The 23025-nt window shown below is 37.5% G+C and overlaps 1 protein-coding gene across 2 annotated transcripts in view; it reads right to left on the bottom strand.

Annotated features, from left to right (window-relative positions):
* The window catches only part of rps6ka1 (ribosomal protein S6 kinase a, polypeptide 1), a 129526-nt gene that overhangs the window by 82506 nt on the left and 23995 nt on the right, over positions 1-23025 (bottom strand). For both annotated transcript variants that reach the window (XM_079833856.1, XM_079833857.1), the window contains exon 2: positions 22961-23005. In XM_079833856.1, the coding sequence (XP_079689982.1) occupies positions 22961-23005 (45 nt within the window). The remainder of the gene's footprint in view (positions 1-22960; positions 23006-23025) is intronic.

Genomic DNA, 23025 nt, shown 5'->3' with positions numbered 1-23025 from the left:
CTTAACCCCTAAATATGGTTGACCAATTACACACCTACTCTTTACAAGAAGTGTCATAGGATTTTAATGACCACAGAGAGTCAGGACCTCGGTTTAACATCTCATCTGAAGAGCGGTGCTTGTTACAGTATAGTGTCCCTGTCATTATACTGGGGCATTATGACCCACACAGGCTCAACCCTGCTTAGCTTCAGTGGGCAACCAATCTTGTGATGATCATTTCTGAAATAACCATTGAATACCATAACTACGAGGAATTCTCTTCTTTTTTCAGATTTTTTTAAATAATTAAAATATAATTTTTTGCTGCAATTTTATTTTAAAATTTGAATAAAATGTTAGTAAACGTTACAATTATACATGTTGAAAATTCAGTAATGATAACAGTTAAGAGAAGATAATGATCCGACCACACAACGGCACGCCTGATTAACCACTCTCGTGTGACGCTCTCTATGAACGTAAAACACATCGCTGGTGTTAAAGGAACATGCCACTATATACACAATGATATTACGCAGTGCCTGAAAATAGTCCCCAGCACGCTTCCTGTGTAAGCAGGTTAGAAAATCACAATACTTAATTTTTCCGTCTGTCTTAGTAAACGATGTAACTACAGTTTTTAATAGGAAAAATATTGAAACTCTTTGGTCATTTTTGAGCGAGATGCTAACGGTCTAATCAGATTCAATGATCTATACTAAGCTATGCTAAAAGTGCTACCGCTGGACCCAGAGATTGGCTGAATGGATTCGAAAACGGTAAAACACAACTGTTTAACTCTACGGGAGTTGGAAAATGAGCCTATTTTCAAAAATAGTGGATTGTTCCTTTAAGCGGCTGCTCACTCAGAAATGCGTTATAGCATTGAAAAAAAACGGAATGGGAAAAAAGCTAAGTTATTAGACGCGAGTTGAACTCTTTTTTTAACTTGAGCGCCGCGTTTTCAGAATGCGGTTTCATGTGTGATGCGCTGCAAAAGACGAGAAACACAAGCCAGTGGACGGGCCTGACGGGCACAGATTCATTATGATGATTCAATTCCAAGCGCAGATTAATTCTGTAAAGCCAGGAACACGCCATCAGTGTCTGTCAGTAGAGATGGTGTAGGGGTAAGGTGCGTGGCACTAAGTTTTGACGCAGTTCAAATCCGCCTTTTGCCGAACTCGCTGTACTTCCTTTTCCCATCACATATCAGATCAGAAATGAGTTTATTTTCAATTAAAAATGAAGAAAATATTTGAGTGTCTAACGTTTGTTGTAACCGCTGCTCATGTTTTGTTTGTGGACAGGTTGTAGCTACAGTTTTGGTTTATGTTGAAAGTGCCCGCTCACTTTTGCCCAGACCCGACCAAAAATAAAATTCTGCCTACGCCACTGGACACAAGTGCAACAGCCAAACACGTCCCCCAAACATAAAAACAATAGGACAAATAGTGCAATGGAATGCAAAAACCTGTAAAGAATTACTACTATATGTTTGATTTATATAGTGCTGTTTTTTTCTGTTTTTACAAAGTATTTGCTGTTAATAATAGCCTATTACTGGTGCTATTTATTGCTCTTGCTTTTTTGTTAAGAAATATTTAGCATTTTGTTTTATTTTATATTATTTCTGAGTATATAGGATATGTTTAAGATCTGTTTTGTACCATATTTGCCTTCATATTTCATTCATATTTTCTGCAAAGATATTTAACAAACAAGTCCTTTGTGTACCTGGAATATAACCATTTCTAACCAGATGGTTAATAAAGAGAATGGTATTTAAATCATGTTGTAGTTACGTTCTTAAGTTGACTATTAAAAAAATAAAAAAATAAAATAAAATAAATAGTGAATCAGTCAATCGTTCTGAGAAAAAAAAAGAAAAACAAAGAAAAAAAAAACTGATTAAAATTTTTTTTGCCCTATCGCCACACCCTAACTCCAACAATATTCCAGAATCACAAGACTAACAATTAATGAGTGGCTTGCAAATCGGTGCAGTGGCAACCTAAACAGAAGCTTTAATTACACAGATCACGAGAAACACGCTCTCATCCACAGACCAGGGTTCAAACACGCTACAGGCTAAGGGCATCAGATAACATCAGTGCCAGCGAGCGCCACAAAGCGGCCGAGACTGCTGAAAAATTGATGAGCAAGCACAAGAGTTCCTCTTCAGGGAGGATGACCTCAAAGAGATTTCACTCAGATGCTGAAAGTGATATCAAAACCTCTCAAACACACACAGTTTTTCAAAACACACAGACTTCTATAACACACTCAAGATTCAATGTGTGCAAGGCACATACACTCACGCTATGGTAAGGCACCCCAGCTGTGCCGATCGAAACTAAAAGGCCATTATCTAACATAAGTGTGCATACTAATCAAATTCACACCGATGGAAAAGACATTATTACTCAACCCTCCCTTTTCCATTGGGGATATACTAACACACACACACACACACACACACACACAGACTCGGTTTACTCTACAATGTCCCCCTCCCCCTTTTCACACTGCAGTGTTGCATTTAAAAGGTCCAGAGTTAAGTCACACCTACATTAGAAATTTCACAGCACTAGGGAATAGTCGTTCAGCCAAAAATGTATATTCTGGCATCATTTACTCAACCTCATGTTGTTTCAAACCCACATGACCAACTTGCTTCAGCTGAACGCAAAATGGGATTTTTAGTAGAAATGTCCAAGTTGCTTACATGGCATTCAAAGAAAGTAGACAGTGATTGTAAATCTCCAAAAAATTATGAAAAAAATTATTGAGAATATTCCTCTCCGCTGTTAAAATGTATTTTATTCTCTGCATTTATTCAGGTTTTTTTTTTTTTAATCCTTTTAAATTAAAATCTGAAGAAAAACAAAAACATGACAAAAATTGGTCATGGTTTCCACAAAAATATTAAGCGACACAGCTGTTTTCAGCATTGATATTAAATGTTTCTTGAGCATAATAGAATGATTTTTGAAGTATCATGTGACACTGAAGACTGGAGTAATGATGCTGAATATTTAGATTTACTGTCACAGAATTATTTAGATTTTGAAATATATTTTGATTTAAGGGGTTCATGAACTGAGAAATCAAATTTTCCTTGAGTTTTTGACATATAAGAGGTCATCATACTAAGAATATCCTGTAAGTTTCAGAACTGGAAACTTATTAACCTTGTTAGTCCAAAAACAGCTTTTATTGTAACCAAGCCCAGATAACGACTCATTGTGGAATGTGCATCTATAATAGGTGAAAGTCCGCCTCTGCAGCAGAAAATCAAGGGCTACTTCATCATTGCAACTTCGGTCACGCCCACTGGCGTGTTAGTGAGATGACGAGGAGAGAAGAGCAATACAGGGTGGACTACAATAACATTTCCTTCCAAAGGATCCTAATGCTAGGAATGTGGTTATTTATTATTAACAATGTGAATGTCTCAGCTGAGCATTATTTATTTGTATTCGGTACATTTCACTGTCGATTTTTTGGCAAATCAGTTGATATTTCAACACGTTTTGCAAACAGACTTTTACGATATGGACTTGACATGTAAGTAACTAATAAGTAAGTAATTCTAATGCCTGATCTTTGATCAGTGATTTCTGATGATTCATGTACAGTCAGATGTTCTTAGTCTATGTGTCAGTAAATCAAACCAATGACTAAACGGGTCAACTTCACATTGTTTCTCTAAGCAGGATGAAAATTATCTGTTATTTTAAAGGTCCCATGGCATGAAAATTTCATTTTATGAGGTTTTTTAACATTAATATGAGTTCCCCTAGCCTGTATATGGTCCCCAAGTGGCTAGCCATTTTGATGGGTGTAAACCGAGTTCTGGCTGTCTTTCTCTGCCTTTGAGAAAATGAGAGCTCAGACGAGCCGATCTGGAATTTTCCTGTTATGACGTCATAACAGGAAAGGTTACCTCCCCCTTCCTCTGCTTTGCCTGCCCAGAGCACTCAGAGAAAATGGATTCAGTTTATGTCAGCACAGGATTTACAAACAGACTTTACGATATGGATTCGACAGCACCGCGACAAACAGTGAGTAACAGTGTTCATTAATGCATGATCCGTGATCAGTGATTTCTGATGTGTAGCTAATCATTCAAGTTCACTCAGACTTTCTTTCTAGATCGTTTAATGATCGCCGTCTTGATGCCCTAAGCGTAGTGCATCAGTGAATCAAGCCAGTGACTAAAACGATAGTTTCTGTTAGTAGCAAAAAAAAAAAACTTTTTAAGTGATTTAACTACAGAGAGCGATCAAAGAACACTCTTTATAATGTCCGGAGCTGTCAATCACACGTCGCGAGTGTATCTGCACACTTGCCCAAACTACCATTATAATGAATGACGCTGTTATGCTGCACAAAGCTCTTACTGTATTCATGTCCATGTCGTGTTTGCTGTTAGTTGTGGTGAAAGCATTTTGTAAGAGAAAAAAACACGCTGCAATGACAGAGTCAATGTGACTGGGACTGTTTATTCAGAACTCTCAGATACAAATAAGCTCGCGCTAACAGCACAGCGCTCTCAACAACTCAGTACAATAAATGTAGCGGACCCCGTCCGAATGATGGCTAGACTTTACTGATGTTTCAGGAGTTTATTGAAACCATTTATCTCCAAAAATCACCGTAAGAGCTGAACAAAAAACAAAGTGCGCATTAACACCTCTTACACAAACTCTCTCTCCATAGCATTATCAATAACAATACAGCGAAATACACAAACATACTCATTACAAATGACAGTAAACAAGCACATACACACCTATTGTCTTTTCGGGGGGTGCTAAACAAACTGTAAACTTTAAATCTGCTTAAACCCATTGAATGATGAACCGCGAGCTCTCACGAGCGCTACCCCTTTTTTCATATTGCTCCGTAGACTGCAACACCCGTCAAAAAAAAAGTCCCTACTTATTTACACAGATAATACAGACCTAAAACCTATTTAAATGCACAGAAATGTAAAAAATGTACACAAAAACAAACTATAAGATACATTACAATGAAGTCTGTTACAATAAAACTTCCTCCAGCTCTCCGTGGTTCACGAGTGCGCAGTCAGTCTCTCTCTCTCATGCATGCAGTGCCTCGCTAAACCACGCCTCCTCCGCAACATAATCTAACACTCATTTCAAATGCAAAGATGTCAGCCAATCACAACAGTGGGCGTTTTTACTGAAGTCTCACAGCAGACACGCCCCTTGAAACAGGGCATTCAGCCACAGGGCAAACATCAGTATAGAAAAAATGCCTTTTATTTCTAAATTATGACATTTTTTGATGTAAATATCATACTAACAATATAAGTACACCTCAGGAAACATTATAAAATAATAGAAAAATGCCATGCCATGCCTTTAAACTGTGATTATATATGTATATTATATATACAGAAAGCAAATGCTGGAGCTGTTAATCAAACAGTGCGAGTTTATCAGTGACCGATTTCTGGACTCGTGCCAAAACTCCTGTAATAATCAACAAATCTCTTACATTGTATTTACATTGTGTTTGCACTGTTAGTTATGATTAGTGTACAGAAATTGAGTGGCAATGACGAGATCATTGCATTCATGCGTTCAACATGTCTGTGATCGGCTAATGCTCATCACTGCAACCTTTCATTCCACAATCTAAATATAATGCTATAATCAACACTTTTCATGAATAACCTTGACAGCTGTAATAGTAAAAACATGTAATACTAGCTATTTCATACGCAAAGGTGTCAGCCAATGACCGCAGTGGGCGTTTACACTGAAGTCTCACAGCAGACATGCCCCTTCAAACAGAGCTTTCAAATCAAAGGCTAAAATCAGGGTAGGAAAAATGCCTTTTATTTCTAAATTATGTCAATTTTTGATGTAAAAATTCATACTAACATTATAAGTGCACCCCAGGAAACATTGTAAAACAATGCAGTTCATGACCCCTTTATATTGTAATAATATTTCACAATATTACTGTTTTTACTGAATTTTTGATCAAATAAAGGCAGCCTTGATGAGCAGGAGACTTGTTTCAAAAATACAAAAATATAATACAGAAACCAAAACTTTTAAGTTTATGCACAAATAAACATGGACAAATAAATAATTGATTGATTTGTGTAAGTGTAGGCAACAGTTAGTGGTGCGTAATTAAGAGCCCAAAGTCTCTTCTGCTGTATAAGAACAAGAGCTTATGAAATATTAATGAGTATTTATAGAGGCCCAGAGTTTAGGCAAGGTTCGGCAGAAAACAAAAACCTGACATTTAGAGGGACCACACATCATTTTCAACAAACAAGAACAAGTCTGTATCACAATCCATATTTCGCTAGACAAAAGATTTCACTTCACTGAGACTGCATTGCATGTTAGCTGGTGAACATATTGTAAGAGTTTGAAAACGATACACTGTGAATGATTGTTTATATCATGGTTTATTTTAACAGAGCGCTTCTCCATCCATCAACCTCTCTCACGTTAACACAAACACCTCTCACACAAACAATTTTTATGGCAAGATTCCCTTCGCTCTCATTAGTGCCAGTAGTCACTATTTATGAACACGCGTTCATTAAAAACCTTTTACTCTAACTCTGACAACTGACGATGAGCCACAATGTTTCAACATTCTCTCTCCCTCTCTTTTTAATGCATCGAAACCTCATGCTGTTGCCATGCCGATTATAAAACACCATGACAACAAGGTCAATATAGTCAGCAAAGCGGCTAACAGCAAACACGCAACAGGGGCAACATTCATCAATTTAACAACATTTTCGAACAAACAGGACAACACATCGTGTGGACATCAATTATGGAGGACGCAAACACAACCGCATGTCTGTGTCGAGGGATTTTAAAATCCAGTGAAATAGCAGAAGTGGGACTATATGTGATGTGAAGGAATTTAAGCAAGAATTAATAAAGATTCAAAAAACTAAATAGACTATTACTATGTGGACCAATGATGTAATTATTGGCCCATCAACATTTATGCAACAAGAATAATAAAAAGGCAGTTTACACATCCAATTACTTGTTTTACATTTTTTAATTAACATTAATTTAATATTTTTTGGGGGGTATAAAGTTAAAAATGCCAGGTTGATAGAGCTGTCCTGATATCATAAAGAAAAAAAGATGCATTAAAAGAATGAAAATATTATTACTAAGTAGGTTGGTATTTTCAATAATTTTGAGTAATTACCATTTACACTCATATTTAATTATAGGCAAATTTGTTATCCAATAAAGCACTTAACACACTCACTCAATTTAAAAGTCTCTGCATGCTGATCAACAAAATAGATCTAAACTTTGCATTACATAGAAGCCAAATTAAAAATGAAGAAAACAGGTGACCTATTTCACACTTAAAGGTACAGTTCACCCAAAAATCATCATTTACTCACCCTTAAGTTGTTCCAACCCTGTATGAGTTTCTTTCTTCTGTTGAACACAAAAGAAGATATTTTGAAGAATGTTGGTAATCAAACAGTTGACGGTAACCGTTGACTTTTATAGTAGGAAAAAAAATACTATGGAAGTCAATGGCTACCGTCAACTGCACTCATACAGGTTTGGAACATGAGGGTGAGTAAATGATGACAACATTTTAATTTTTGGGTGAACTCGCTTTAATTCCTGAATCAGTTTTGAAACAATTGACCATCATGACGGAACAGTTCTAAAAAAACATTCAAAATTAGATTTTTGGATGAACTTCCAATTTCCTGCTTTTAAGCGTCCAACCAAATCTGTTTTAATCATTGTTTATTTTTCTCCTGGCTCTCTAAAGAATGAGCAGAAGTTCTGACAGCACTTTAAAGACAAAATAAATGATTTGACTTCTCCCAGAGGGGCGTTCCTGTTCCTGCACTTGGAATCCTCAACTCGAAGAGAAACAGAACAGAAGACAGAACAGCTTGGTCTCTTTTAAACAAACTTCAGCAAATACACTAACAGAAAGTGGAGCCAAGAGGACTGAACTGTACCACAAGGCCAGATGAGAATCTTAATACATCCATCACATGGAATTGACTGGTTGTTTAGTACTTCTTCTGCTCTCTAGATCTGAACTGTCTCATACAGGACCAATTTCTCGCTTTCAAATTTCACACAAGCCTTTGATTCTGTTCCAATCTCGGCATTGGCTTTGGAAATTACTCCATTAAATTTGCCAAATTCACTAGCAGAAATCGGAATGATGACTGAGAAGAGGTCTGTCTTTCATCACTGGAGCAGTGAAGATGAAAATGGAAAAAGGAGATACTTTGCAGGGCTCAACGCTAAGGGTTTTTTCTACTGGCCCGGTCGGGATTTTCAGGTAGGACTATCAGGTACAGAAATTGAATAAAAGGAATCAAAAGTAAAATAACATTGCATATCAGGGCTGGACGATTAATCGATAAGTAAATCGAAATTCAGAACCTCCAACCGACATAATTTGCCCATGTCAGTTATTTAGTTTTTTTCAATCCTGTTAATATTTCCCCAGAAAAACATACTAACACATGTGTAGTCAAGTGACTCCGCCCCGTCCAGCCAGCGCCATGACATTTGCCATAGCTCTGCACAAGGTGACCTGAGTTTGAGTTCCGGTTCAAGGTTCGGGCTTTCTGAAGCCAACATCAAAGTTAGTTTCCTTCAATTTTTTTAATATCATAAACATGAGCTCTTTCATTAGAAAAAAGTATCCCGCCTTTAGCAGTTTTTACAGTTTTACAAGCATGTTACAATTCGGGCTGTAACAATTGGACCCAAAATAAAAATCTCGATTGCGATTAATGAATGATTATTTTGCTCTTCTTTTTTTTTTTTGCCCTCAAAGATCACTGATAAGGTTTGTACTGTAATTATTTTCTACTATTAAAAGGTGGGATATCTTTTTCTAATGAAAAAGTGCATTTCTTTGTGATTTTAAAATACTTGAAGGAAATTGTCTATGGGGCAGATTTCTGCTTGTTGTACATCAGATACAGATACATTAGCACATAGGCCTGCATTACATTTATTTGAATGCATTAATGAGAGAGTGATTGTGTGTGTGTGAATTAGTCATACCGCCTCTATTAATTATGAAGCTGTGGTTTGTACTTACTTCAAAAGGTATTAAAATCTATGTTATAACGGTTGAGTTTCTAAGCTACTTTAGTGATAAATCAAAGGGCAGCGTTGACAATGAGTTTCTGCGCTGCTCTCTGCGCGAGATCTTCATGTGATGTGCGAACTACAGTCTGAGTGTTTGTGTGTCACAATACATCAGGCATTAGTTCAACATAATACACATCTGGTGGTCTAAAATCGCTTCATTGTTCAAACTGGCAGGCCTTAAAACCCATAGGCTACAAATGACAAAGCTTTGTGAGGACGCAAGTGAAAGTGATCTGGAGCACGTTGTCAGAGTCACAGAAAAAAGCTCATGAGCACTGAACGGAGAAGTTTTCCATAACGTTGTTCTTGAATAGTGCACAATCGCTTTAATGTTTAAGCTGGCAAGCCTTTAAACTCATTTAATTGACAAACTTCATGAAGACGCAAGTGAAAGTGATCTGGCTTAGGGGCTTGCACGCGCCGTCTCTGTGTGTGTATCAGCGCATATAAGAACGGAGATTAACTTACCTGTATAAACTGTGTAAAACATGCAATTACCATAGTAATTGTGAGCATCTATAAACAAAGATAACTGCTCCTGCATCTTTCCATGTGCCTGCAAACTGCACTTGATGTGACTGACGGGGCGGAGTCACGTGAAAACCGAAATAACCGACATGGGAAAAATACGTTGGTTAGAGGTTCTAAATTTCGGTTTCGATTAGTTTTCGGTAAATCGTCCAGCCCAAGTTACAATACAAACCTTGTCAGTGAACCAAGTAAACTGATCGCAAAAAAAAAAAAAAAACCTTTGTTCATTGATCGTAATTGAGGTAAAATGTTCAATTAATCGAGATTTTGATTTTAGGTCATTGTCCAGCCCTAGCGCTAGTCTTCACGATTATTTAAATATAGCCTATAGTTTATACAAAATATAGTATATCATTTATTTCTTATTAAAGTTACAGAAGTTATTCAGTAAAAATAGTGAGTGATTTTTTCTTTGTCCTTTGTTTTTTGATTAACATTAATGACACAGACAGTCGCTGTAATATAAGGCTACTGTCACTTTAAAGCCAAGTTCACACCACCAGCGTCATGCAGCGACACGATTCCATTCATTTTCAATGAAGCGCTGGCGACTTCAGGCGACATGAGCGACAGTGTCTGTTGGCGACAGAATGTAGGTGTGTCAAGCGACGGGAGCTCAGAAAAGTGAACTTTAAGAAATGTGAACACTGCGGCAGTTCATGTTACAGTTTACCCTGCATTATGTTGATTATTAGGGACAAGAAAATGTATTTGTCAAATTCAAATGACATTTTAATATTTTTTTGACAGTATGAGTTTAATTTGTTGATTGATCGATCGTTAATCTAGGTAATGCACTGAGCACTGCTGTAGTTTATAACAGTCTGTAACAGCAGAATGTATGCTACTTTTAATTCTCTTAAAGGGGTGGTAAAACACATTCTTTTGAAGGCTTGACTGTGTTTGTGGGGTGCACTGTAACATGTGTTCATGCTTCGTTTAAAAAAAAATTGCCTTATTTTTCATATATTTGACCTTTATTCTACACTGCTCTGTCCCTCCTTGTAAAACGGTCTGATGCGTTCCGGGTTGTATGAAGCCAGTCCCTCAAAAATACGCAGTGGGCTCTGATTGGTTAGCTGGCCTAGTGTGTTCTGATTCGCTAACCGCAGTGCACGGTTGTCGGAAACGTCACGCCCCTTACCTGGAGGCTGTGCTTTGGTCGGCGTCAATAAAACCATCTGAGCCCGAATCAGACCCAGAACATTTGAGTGAAGATGATCGAGCAGAACCTGTTCAGTCCTCAAGAGTAAAGACTGCGGATCTATAGTGATCGCTACTGAATGGCACTTTAACTTTTGTATTTTTAGAACGATTATAGCCAAATATCTGTCGCAAGAACTAACCCAAAACGAACACTAAGCACTGGCTTTAACTAGTAAGTTGGCCAAATCACACACAGAACCATGTTTAGCATGCCTGAAGATAAACAATACATAAAAGCTCTAATCAAATAATCATTTACACTAATGCCAGGTTCGCTGTTGAGATTTTAACGTTAGTGTTTGTAACGATAGGTGTTCGTCGGATAACGTTAAGTATGAATGAGCATTTAACAGACTGTTTTGCAGAACAGCGCTGTCATCTGTTTACTTCCTTGCTACAACCTATTACAGGAAAACACATCGATGAAATATAAATCAGACTTACAGGTTGTGGCCCGTAAACAGCTTCTGTTTGTAAATCCAGCTTTCAGGACAAGCCGTTGTGCATATCCTGTATTGAACTCGCGAAGTTTGTGGAAGTTTGTGTTGTCCTCCGTGAAATGTGCAGCGCGTCGTGCATCCACGCACCGGCAGTGTTTTTTTCACGCAGCTGACGTTCTGCAAATCCGGCATTGAAATCGCGAAGACGGTGGATGTTTTCCTCTGTTAGATGTGCTGCAGGGAGCCCTGCGCGCGCCTGATTCCCCACTGACTCAAACACACATGCATGTAACATGCTGTATGTTAAACGCTCTGCAACGCACCCCCGTCCCAAGGAAGGCTGAACAGAGCAAGTACCCCAGACCTGCAATCCGGATGAAAATAACAGCGTTTCCTCGGCATCGCGGCAACAACACTCCAGCCTAACTAACTTATACCACAACAGCGCCGCGATACAAAATGGCCTCACCCTCCCTTATTTAATATTCTCGGAGGAGGGGTTTATGTAAATATTGAGCCTGTTGATGTCACCAACCCTGGAGGAATGTGTGTAGTCGCCTACTGGCCGTTTGCTGTAGTTCTTAGAAATAGGGCTGGGCAATTTAATCGATTCTGCGATATAAATCGATATTTTTTCTCCCAAGAAAGTATCGATTTTTAAGCCGCGAGTATCGATACATACATAAGTCCCATTCAAATCCCCGTGTTTACCCCCATTTGCGTTGCAGGAAGAGCGATTTGGTAGTACCGCTGTAGAGCAAGTTAACTTACCCGTCCCGTACTACTAACTTTACGCCGACGTCTACCTCTTGTTGTTTACGGAGTCAGAGCGAGGAGATTCAAATAAATGGCGGCGAATATAAATCCAGCGCCTTCATGCTTAAAAGCAGATGTGTGGGAGCACTTTGAAAAAGTTTAAAAAGAAGAAGGAAAGCGACGACTTAGACTCAGGGGTCAACAACATGAGTCGCCCGCAAGGACCACACGAGTTGCCCGCGGGTCTGTTCTAAAAATAGCTCACCATAGCAGCTGCGTTCAGTCGCTTCCGTGTTCATTTAAGCGCAGGGCTCCAGACTGAAGCCGAATATATACTAGTGTCTGTAAATAATAAACTGCAAAATACTATTTAAATATTACTCCTGCATGTTCTGCGTCTGTGTGGATGACGAGCGCCGCGCGCGCACTCGCTCTTGTAGTCTCTGCCGACCGTCACTTCATGAGAATTTACCGTTTCATTTGAGAAAACTGGCTGCGTCTCATTCTGCTCCTGGTTCAGTAGTCAGGGCACTGATCAGGACACAAGTCAATGGGCTGATCCCTGATCAGTGCCCTGACTGAACTAGGGAGCTGAATGACTGAGACGCGCACCCACTGTCATACCATCATGAACACAGACACTGGTAATCACGGCAACCCGTCAAAATAAAAGTTCAGTTTAAGGTGAAGAGATTGACTACAGATTGTAGCCTACAGTACATTTAGCTACGTCTCTATGTAATAATAATACGTCTCTACTAATAATAATAATTATGAAATAAATAATACTAATTATATAATTATTAATGGTTGCTTATTTTTCACTTGATCTTTCATTTATAAACAATGTTTACTTTTAAACAGCATACAGCCTTTACATGTTTATGTATTATTTACTTATGATTATCATATATAATAAAACATTTATTTAAAAAAAAATAGTGGTATTGTACCAACTACTGGAACTACTACTATACTCTTTCAGGTGTAAAACAGTTTGGATAGTTGTTAATATGAGAATTATGATGCATTATTTAAGAGTTTTAAGTATTATATAACATGAGTAGCTCTCTTTGACTTTCTTTTTTAAAAAGTAGCTCTCAAATGAAAAAAAGACCCTTGACTTAGACAAAGCATCGCGGTTGGTTTGCAAGCTGTGTGACACAAACGTGAAATACTCTGGAAATACTACCAAACGTCAGTGTCAAGCTAAAAAAGCTGTCAAAGATACTGTTCAGAACAGGCCACTTGCTGCAATTTTTAAAACTCCATTGTTAATTGCAATACTGCACTTTATTTACTTTTCAAAGGCTTGTAAGCTACAGTTTGCACTGTTTTAATAAATGGAACTAATTTTCTCAACATATCTTTGATTCATTTTGTCCAGCATTTGCAAGCTGTAGACTCTCTGTCCAGTCAGAGACATATATTGTGTAATTGATGATTTTAGTTTTCAGTTCAGTTAATTCAATCCAAGTAAATGAAACACTCACAAGATGTCACCAAAATCACTCTGTCCCCTTTAAATCTTTCAGAAAATGATGTAAGTGTATCGAATTATATCGAATCGTATCGAATCGTATCGTTGGCTGATTATCGTGATATATATTGTATCGTGAGCTGAATATCGTGTATCGTATCGTATCGTGAGATTAGTGTATCGCTACAGCCCTACTTAGAAACTGATTTCTTTAAAAGCAAATATCTCCCTTTGCTTTAAACTTTGAACGTTGTAACTTTGCAGATGTTGTTTATGCTCAAGCAACAACATTACACGCTAGCTAAAGTTAGAATAGTGAAATCGTGGTTTACCACCCCTTTAAGTCCAATTCTTAGTCAAATTAGATTGATATCTTAGTTTTATATATCATTTGTGATTGAATTTTCTAAAGATATGGCCAGACGTGCAGTCTACCAATTAGAGCGACAGCATTGGAAACGCCCACAAGCGCCTTCACAGTACAGAGATTAGCAACATACAGAGACAAAGTTTCTGGCACTGTGTATGGAGCTTAGAACAAAATTTAGTGTCACACATGCAATATATTTCTCAACCGTTTACGTTCACTTAGGACATAACCGACTATTTTTAAGAGGATACTAGCAAAGATGGGCATTTTGACAATTCAGTATTCGCGTGCTATCTGAGAAGAGACGGTCTTGGCACGCACTTCGGATGTGTGTTGCGCACATTAAACTTCTCACACAGCGCGAGATCCGTATTGAGTTCTCTTTTGCATCTTCTTGCGGTTGACTATTTGAAATGGCAAGCATAAAAAAACAAGTGCAAATGCTAAACTTTTATGACGATACACTTTACATTTCCATCAACTGGTCCGAGCATCGTTCACACTGGCGCCAGAACATTGGGCAGTCCTTATTGTCGAGCCCTGCTTTGCACCTGGTTAAATGAATCCTGGTAAATTCTTCTGATAGGAGGTTAACCAAAAGAGAAAAAAATCTGAATATCAGCAGTAGAGCTGCACAATTAATCAAATTTCAAATCGTGATTACAATTACGGATGCCACAATTATGTAAAATGTCTACTTCCATTATTCTTTCTGCATAAGATGTGTTTTTTTTTCTTTCTTTCTACAGGTTATCTTAAGGGGTTTTCCATGGTTTATTGTTAGTTTTAGTATAGCATTATAATACCATGCATATTTTTACTTTTTTTATTTAAAGAAGAAACAAAACCAATGTACACTCATCTAAAGTATTATTAGGAACACCATACTAATACTGTGTTTGACACCCTTTCGCCTTCAGAACTGCCTTAATTCTACGTGGCATTGATTCAACAAGGTGCTGAAAGCATTCTTTAGAAATGTTGGCCCATATTGATAGGATAGCATCTTGCAGTTGATGGAGATTTGTGGGATGCACATCCAGGGCACAAAGCTCCCGTTCCACCACATCCCAAAGATGCTCTATTGGGTAGAGATCTGGTGACTGTGGGGGCCATTTTAGTACAGTGAACTCATTGTCATGTTCAAGAAACCAATTTGAAATGATTCGAGCTTTGTGACATGGTGCTTTATCCTGCTGGAAGTAGCCATCAGAGGATGGGTACATGGTGGTCATAAAGGGATGGACATGGTCAGAAACAATGCTCAGGTAGGCCGTGGCATTTAAACGATGCCCAATTGGCACTAAGGGGCCTAAAGTGTGCCAAGAAAACATCCCCCACACCATTACACCACCACCACCAGCCTGCACAGTGATAACAAGGCATGATGGATCCATGTTCTCATTCTGTTTACGGCAAATTCTGACTCTACCATCTGAATGTCTCAACAGAAATTGAGACTCATCAGACCAGGCAACATTTTTTCAGTCTTCAACGGTCCAATTTTGGTGAGCTCGTGCAAATTGTAGCCTCTTTTTCCTATTTGTAGTGGAGATGAGTGGTACCCGGTGGGGTCTTCTGCTGTTATAGCCCATCCGCCTCAAGGTTGTGCGTGTTGTGGCTTCACAAATGCTTTGCTGGATACCTCGGTTGTAACAAGTGGTTATTTCGGTCAAAGTTGCTCTTCTATCAGCTTGAATCAGTCGGCCCATTCTTCTCTGACCTCTAGCATCAACAAGGCATTTTCGCCCACAGGACTGCCGCATACTGGATGTTTTTCCCTTTTCACACCATTCTTTGTAAACCCTAGAAATGGTTGTGCGTGAAAATCCCAGTAATTGAGCAGATTGTGAAATACTCAGACCGGCCCGTCTGGCACCAACAACAATGCCACGCTCAAAATTGCTTAAAATCCCCTTTCTTTCCCATTCTGACATTCAGTTTGGAGTTCAGGAGATTGTCTTGACCAGGACCACACCCCTAAATGCATTGAAGCAACTGCCATGTGATTGGTTGATTAGATAATTGCAAATAATGAGAAATTGAACAGGTGTTCCTAATAATCCTTTAGGTGAGTGTATAGTTGACATTTGAGGCTTAATGTTACGGAAAAACAATAAAAGTTTTTCACAAAGAGTGTTTTCAGCTTTTTCATTTTCATATGAAAATATGGCATCCAGATGCTTCAACCAATGGTATAAAGCTATTCAAAACATCATTCAATGTAAATTGTGATAATCGTAATTAATAAACTTTAAAAAAATTAATAAAGTCAAATTTCAAGGGAATAATCAACAATTATATTTTTTGTCATAATCGTGCAGCCATACTCAGCAGTTTTTGGAGCGCATGAAAGTTATTTGGTGCCATCAGCATTATTATATTGGCCACAAAAAGAGAGGAAACGGGGGAGGACATGATGAACATGAGGGCACGAGGAACCACCCTTAAACAAAATGATCTCAGAAGTTAAGAGTGTGTTTTGACAAGAGGGCAGGGCACAAATAATGGGAAATATTTAGCACCCCCAGCATAATTCTCAAATTACAAGCAATGAGTTAAAGATTCGCCAATAGCTGATGTAAAATCCTATATATAAACCTTCTGCTCAAATGATCACACTTGCATAGACTGCAACAGTCAGAGTCATTGCCATTAATTGTCTGTCCACTTTCAAGCTAATGGAAGAGGACCATAATCTTCCACTTTACTTCAGAATGAGGATTTAATGGAGCCAAAATGTACAGCATGTGCTTGGGAAAATGACGAAGGTCTCATAACCTTAAATCATTTATTGAAATGACTCGTCTATGTTTACATGGACAGAATTTGTTAGCCTTAACCAATTAAATCTGATCTTTTATACCGTATATAGTATAGCAAGTTTTTTATTATTATATTCTCAGGTCAGATGTTATTACACTGATTGAGGTCTTTAGGTGAAGGCTTTTCACACTGTTAGTAAAATTACTAAAAGTAAAATTAATAGAATCACTAAAAGTAATAAAATTACTTTTACACAAATAAGATTTGGCCATAGAAATGACAGAATCAAATGGCTTGAGTAAAAGCTTTAGTATGGGGAACACATATTCACTATTAACTATGACTTGTCTCAATAAACTCCTACATTTACTAACCCTAACCCTAACCCTAACCCTAGTTAGTACGGTAGTTTTTGTAGTGTTTAAGTTTAGGTATTGAGTAGGACTAAGGGATGTAGAATGAGGTCATGCATTAATATGTGCTTTAGAAGTACTAATAAACAATATCCTAGTAATATATATGCTAATAAGAAACTAGTTAATAGCAAGAATTGAACACTAAAATAAAGCGTTACCAGTAAAACGAATAAAACGATTGCAAATTCTGAGAGACTAAGAATAGCATAATATCTCGGAACCGCCGAACTTGCCAACAAACAACAACAACAACAACCCTTAGGATAGCGAAGGTTCAGCTTATGTGAAGATGTGATCTGACAGTCACCACAGCCAATTTATACCAAGACTCACACTGGAAACTGATGCAAGGTTTCGAGCTCCATGTGCACTTTGTTCAGAGAGAAAGCACTTTAGCCAATTTGGCTTTCATATCAAATGTATGTTTCACAAAATGGTAAATCAGGATCAGAAATGTACTTGGGCTAACAAAAGCTGTAATAAATTATGAATAAATCGTTTAAAATGTATGTTTCAAGTTTATTTAAGTTTATTATATACTAAATACTAATATATTAGGATATATATTATGAGTGTTGTAGAGTTCCTTACAACTGCACAATTTATCATGGGAAAATTATTCAAATATTCCAGCAAAGCTTTTATGACTTTATTATACATTGTGTATTATATATAAAATACTTGTATTTGATGTAGGTACGAGTTTATGGATAACAGCCATTATTACTGTGTAATCCTCATAAAATAAAGTCCCCTGCAAAACAATTGATGCCAAATGATGCCACTTAATATTAATTTAAAAAAAGTTACAGATGTAAATGTAGTAATAGTAACAGAAGTAATGTTTCTCTCATTAAAAAGTATTCAAAATAAGGATCTAAAAAGAACTTATAAAAACATTTTTAAAAGACAAATCAGCCAGGATAATACATAAAACATGAGCAAAAAGATGGACAGTTAAAGAGAGAGGAAGCAAGAGATGATGAGAAGCAAGAAAGTGGGATGAAAGGGAGAATTTGAAAAATTACATGAAATAGAGATGATAAGGTCTCATTAAAATCTCTGTTCTTATCACCCAAGACTGTCTCTTGTAGCTCTGTTACGCTTGACTCTGCTCAACTAAAGACCCAGGCTGACAGAGATTCCTGGACAAGCAGCTATTTATTCCTGCCTGCTCTCTCCAGGGAGGAGTATTATTAGCAGCGTTCATGCTGAATATTGATCCTGAAGCCTGGGTCCTACAGCTGAAAACATGCAAAATAGAGCTCTAGATCTGTGTCAAGATGGCCATCTTGAAAAAAAAACCCTGTTCGAACATTCATTACAATGATTAAACTGCTATTTATAATTTTACATTGAGAACTGAACATTTTAAAGCTGAAATGCATTATGTTTGCACCAATACCATCCTACTTCAGGATTTTCGAAGTCGTCATCTGATTGGTTGAATTTTAGAGGATGTCCGAGAGACGTGCGTGTTGCGTTCTTTAATGGTCCGCCTGGAAACAAATGCCGTAACACCAAACCCCCTCGTTGAAGAAGAACGCCGTCGTGTTTACAACTGGGACAATGAACGCTTACCAGGATCAACTAAACGCTGGATTTTCAATAGCATGTGAAGTTCATGGATCCATTGTTGCAGTACATTTGCACAGTCTTTGAATTAATAATTTATAGATTCACGCCGATCTTTTATTGCAGGGACATTGACTTTATATTTTCACGCCTCTAAAAATGACACAGAACTGTGATTGGTTGTGTTAAATGTCAGTCAAACGTCCTCTTGGGCGGTCCTTGACCAATGAAAGCTGTGAAAGAGTCCAGACCTTCTGCCGTCAGCCTGAAGGTCTGGCTATGCGAGACTATTGGTTGAGCTACTGTTGCTGTGTCAGGCTGGTCGGGAAGGAGGCTACACACATATTAAACTGGGAGAGGAGGAGAAAGCATTTTAACACTAAAACTCAACACTTCAGCTTTAACAAGGCCAAATAATATCAAAGCACTAGGGAGAGTGAAATAAAGGGCAACAGACTTTACCTCATTAGCGGTTTCTGTTCTTTTTTTTTAATGATTGATCTCCTAAATCCATCCGTTCAACAATCGTTCCCACTCATCAACCATTCTATTAGACCTAGACATGATGTTCCCCTTTAAAGAGAAAAAAGATGCTTCAAAATACTCTCTGCATAGAGAGACTAAAGACAAGGTAGAAAACCCTCCATTTATCCACACATCCCAATTCAAAATTAGCAAACAGGGACAAGTGATATTAGCTTGAGGGCTTTTGAAGTATTCCCAGTAAATCTGTCATAAAATGTCTGCTTGTGTGTGCGTGCGGCCTTGTTTTGCTTCAGATTAGCTGCAATCCATAGCTGGATTGTTTTGCCGACCCTGTCCTTCTAAACAGATTGACTTCTCTCTATTTATGACGACCATAGATCACATCTAAGTTCATCACCGGTTAAACGACCCTCACCAACGACTCTTTGCTGACATAAAATAAAATAAAAACTTGTGTGATTTATGTTAAGTGTTCCCACAACAACAACCAAACAGCATGTATCAAAGGGACCGGTGACAGATCATGAGCTGGTGGAGCTGGTGGTGCTGGTGGATCGGCCAGCAGTAATGGCCTCATGAATCACGGGCTTAGCTTGTCATCAGTGCATCTGCTATGTTCCGCGCTAGTTCTGTAATATGTTTCAGCGTTCGAAAACATGTCCAGGTCAAATCTCACCCCTAAATCAAAAGAAATAAGACATATTTTGAACATTAAACTGACAATATTTTCTTGACAGTTAGACAACCCCAAATTCTCAGTCTCATTACTGTAATGTGAAAATGATCCCAAAAAATGATGGAACAACAAAGTAGGGAATTTGCTCGATACTGCCCGATAAATCTAAATACAAGTTTTTATATAATTTTTGAAAGCCTGATTACAAAAACTAAAGTCTTACCATTAAAAGCCATGACGTCCTAAGCACACAATTATAATGTTCTCATTATAATTTTATGCCGCCTATATGACAGACTAGCGCTACACATGTTGCAACTATATTTTCCTTTTAGAAGTGAACATATTTCAAGCAATTCAAAATCATCATGATGAACTGTGGCCATCTTATGTCTCTGAGCTGAAGGAAATAATCCATTATTAACAGGCTTTAAGAAGATTTGGCCAATATATTGAGCCAATAACGATAACATTAAAAATTAGTAACATATTTCGGCCAATACCGTTATGGTGGCCGATATATCGTGCATCCCTACAAAAAAGTATGTATATTTTAATGAAATATTTCAAAAAACAGTTTCATGGCAAATAAGAAATATCCTTATATTTTGTTCACCAGGCCTTTTGCAGTTGTGGCAGACAGTTAACTTTGTACAGTGATTAAACATCACACTGTAAACCACAACGCTCCAAATAATTCATTGATTTGAGTAGAGCCAACTCAAATTAAACAAATTAGTTCAATCAAATTAACTTTTATGAGTATTTAGAACTTTCTTTTTCTTTTGAGTTCACAAAACTGTCACATATTAAGTAATCTGAATTGTTTCATTGTTTTGAGTTTTACCAACTTGTTTCTTTTTAATTTAGACAAACTTAAATTTAACCGAAACTGGGCTGGGATTTCTATTTCCCAGCATGCTTTGCCATGACTCTTAAAAAGGGACAGTAAATGCTAAACATTTTTTTTTTGTGTGCAAGAAGATTAATGTTAAGTAGGAGATTTAGTAGTGTTTAATGTTTTATTATGTTAGTTTAGAAGTGTTTCTGTTATGTTGGATTTTTTGGGGGTTTGTTTGAGAACAGATATACAGTAGGTTCATTGTTTTATATCGCTGTACTCATTCAACAAGTGTTATGCTATGCTAGTGCTATCAAAGCATTATATTACCAATTTGCAAGGTAGCATTTATTGAATTAGCTAGTTTAAGCAAGCCAAGTTTCCACTACTAAAAATATTTAAGTTGATCATTTTAAGTTAAGTGTATGAATTAGCTAACTCAAATATTTGAAGATAAGAGTACAAAATAAAAATCTGCAAGTTCTGCTTACTTTAAACTTTACATTTCGTAACTGATTACCTCAATTTTTTGAGTTTTGCCAACTTCTTCAGCTTCACAGTGATGGTAATATTGGGTAAACTGTCTTTGTTCTTATTTTTTATTTTTTAATTCAGTATATTACAGTTCTGAGAATCTAATGGAAATCACCGCTCACAATAATAAATAATTAGATACTTAAAAGCAAATGTCAGGACACCTTAATAAGAATTTAGCAGCAAACATAAATTGTCATTATGCAATTACGGTCAAGAAACATCAGGAAATACAAGCACTAAAGTATTACGGTCACATTTAAGCAAATGCTGATTGATTATTCACATAATCAATAATTAATCGGTAGTTGATTGGCCATAGTCTTGACTAATTAGATGCTATGCATAGTACTTATAATAACATGCACATAATATTTTATCATTCAGAGAAAGTCTCAAAGACTAGTAACATTATTGCTCAAGTGAGGTCATTTTGTCTTTGGACAGGATAAATTAAAGGCCCAAATATATCCATCCGCAGTCTCTGGGGTCTTAAGCATTACAAGACCTTGACTGAGCTTCTGAGAGCTCACTGTTCAGAAAGACAGAGAAAAGCACATGCTGTAGGAGGAGACAGGCTGTCTTCTCTGTCCATCACATCAGGCTCATGTTACACATAAAAAAAACACAACAAATGCAGGGGTTCATGGGGGAGAGAGAGGCTTGCCTCATATAGTAAGATAGACAGGCTGCAAAAAGTCAAGATGCACCCTGGAACAGATAGGCTATGAGTAATTCAACCCCTTCAGACACACAAAGAGGGCTCTGAGTCTCTGAGCCAGAACTCTAGACTGAATTCTTTTAGCACTTGTTCCATTGATTGATTCAAAAAGCTGCCAATATACCCAAACCACTCCTGTGAGACTGAAGCGGATCTGAGGTCTCTTAAATACGGCACTCACAATTGGCTCAAACATGAGAACACACATCAAATATTTTTTTCCCCCAACAAATCTCCTCATTTCAAGAGACTAAATTGATTTGTCAAATGTTCTCGCTTTCGGGCAGAGTATTTTCATTTCATGTCAATTGTTTCCTCATTACTATTGGCTTCGCTTTGCATCGGTCTGTGGGTTTTGAAAATATTTAACCAATGAAAAGCGTTTTAAAAAAGCTTGCTAACTCCATTGGATCCTCAAACTGTCTGTAAAATCTTACAATTCCACCCTGCCTCAATCGTGAATGAAGTGCTGCAAACATTTTGGACTGTCTCTGCTTGTTTGCAATGCAATGATAAATAAAGAACTAGTTGTTTAAATAAGTATAGTGTTTTCTTTACTCAAGAAACACCATAACATACAAGGCTAATGGCGTAATAGGTAGGTATGCTCTGATGCTCCGCCTTCTTTAACATGGAAATTCTCATTTCTTCTGTTTAGTGAGCAAAAACATGAACACACTGGAAAGTCCCTTTATAGTACAACTTGAAGTTGTAATTCTAAATGAAAGAGACACATAAATGTGCAGCACATGTTTACATATTCATCAAAATGTCACAGCATGAGCGACATCGAGATGTTCGCTAACAGTATACTGCTTGTAGCGCATTTCAAACTTTTTACCCCTAAACGAAGAACAAAAATAACTTTGTTGTAAGTATATCGGGGCCTTTAACCTAGCATTTAGTCTAGTCTATTCCTTGTGTGTGCATGCACACTTGGCAATAAAGCTCATTCTAATTCGGATTCATGTCATCGAGTGATAGCCAATGCTGTGTCCTACCTTAACATCTGCAGTGATTCCATCCTCAGTGGTGCTCTGTCCATTCTGAAAAAGAAACAGAAAGA

This window comes from Gobio gobio, assembly GCF_949357685.1.
Source record: "Gobio gobio genome assembly, chromosome: 13".
Taxonomy (NCBI): domain Eukaryota; kingdom Metazoa; phylum Chordata; class Actinopteri; order Cypriniformes; family Gobionidae; genus Gobio; species Gobio gobio.
This window is presented reverse-complemented; position numbering and strand designations above follow the sequence as displayed.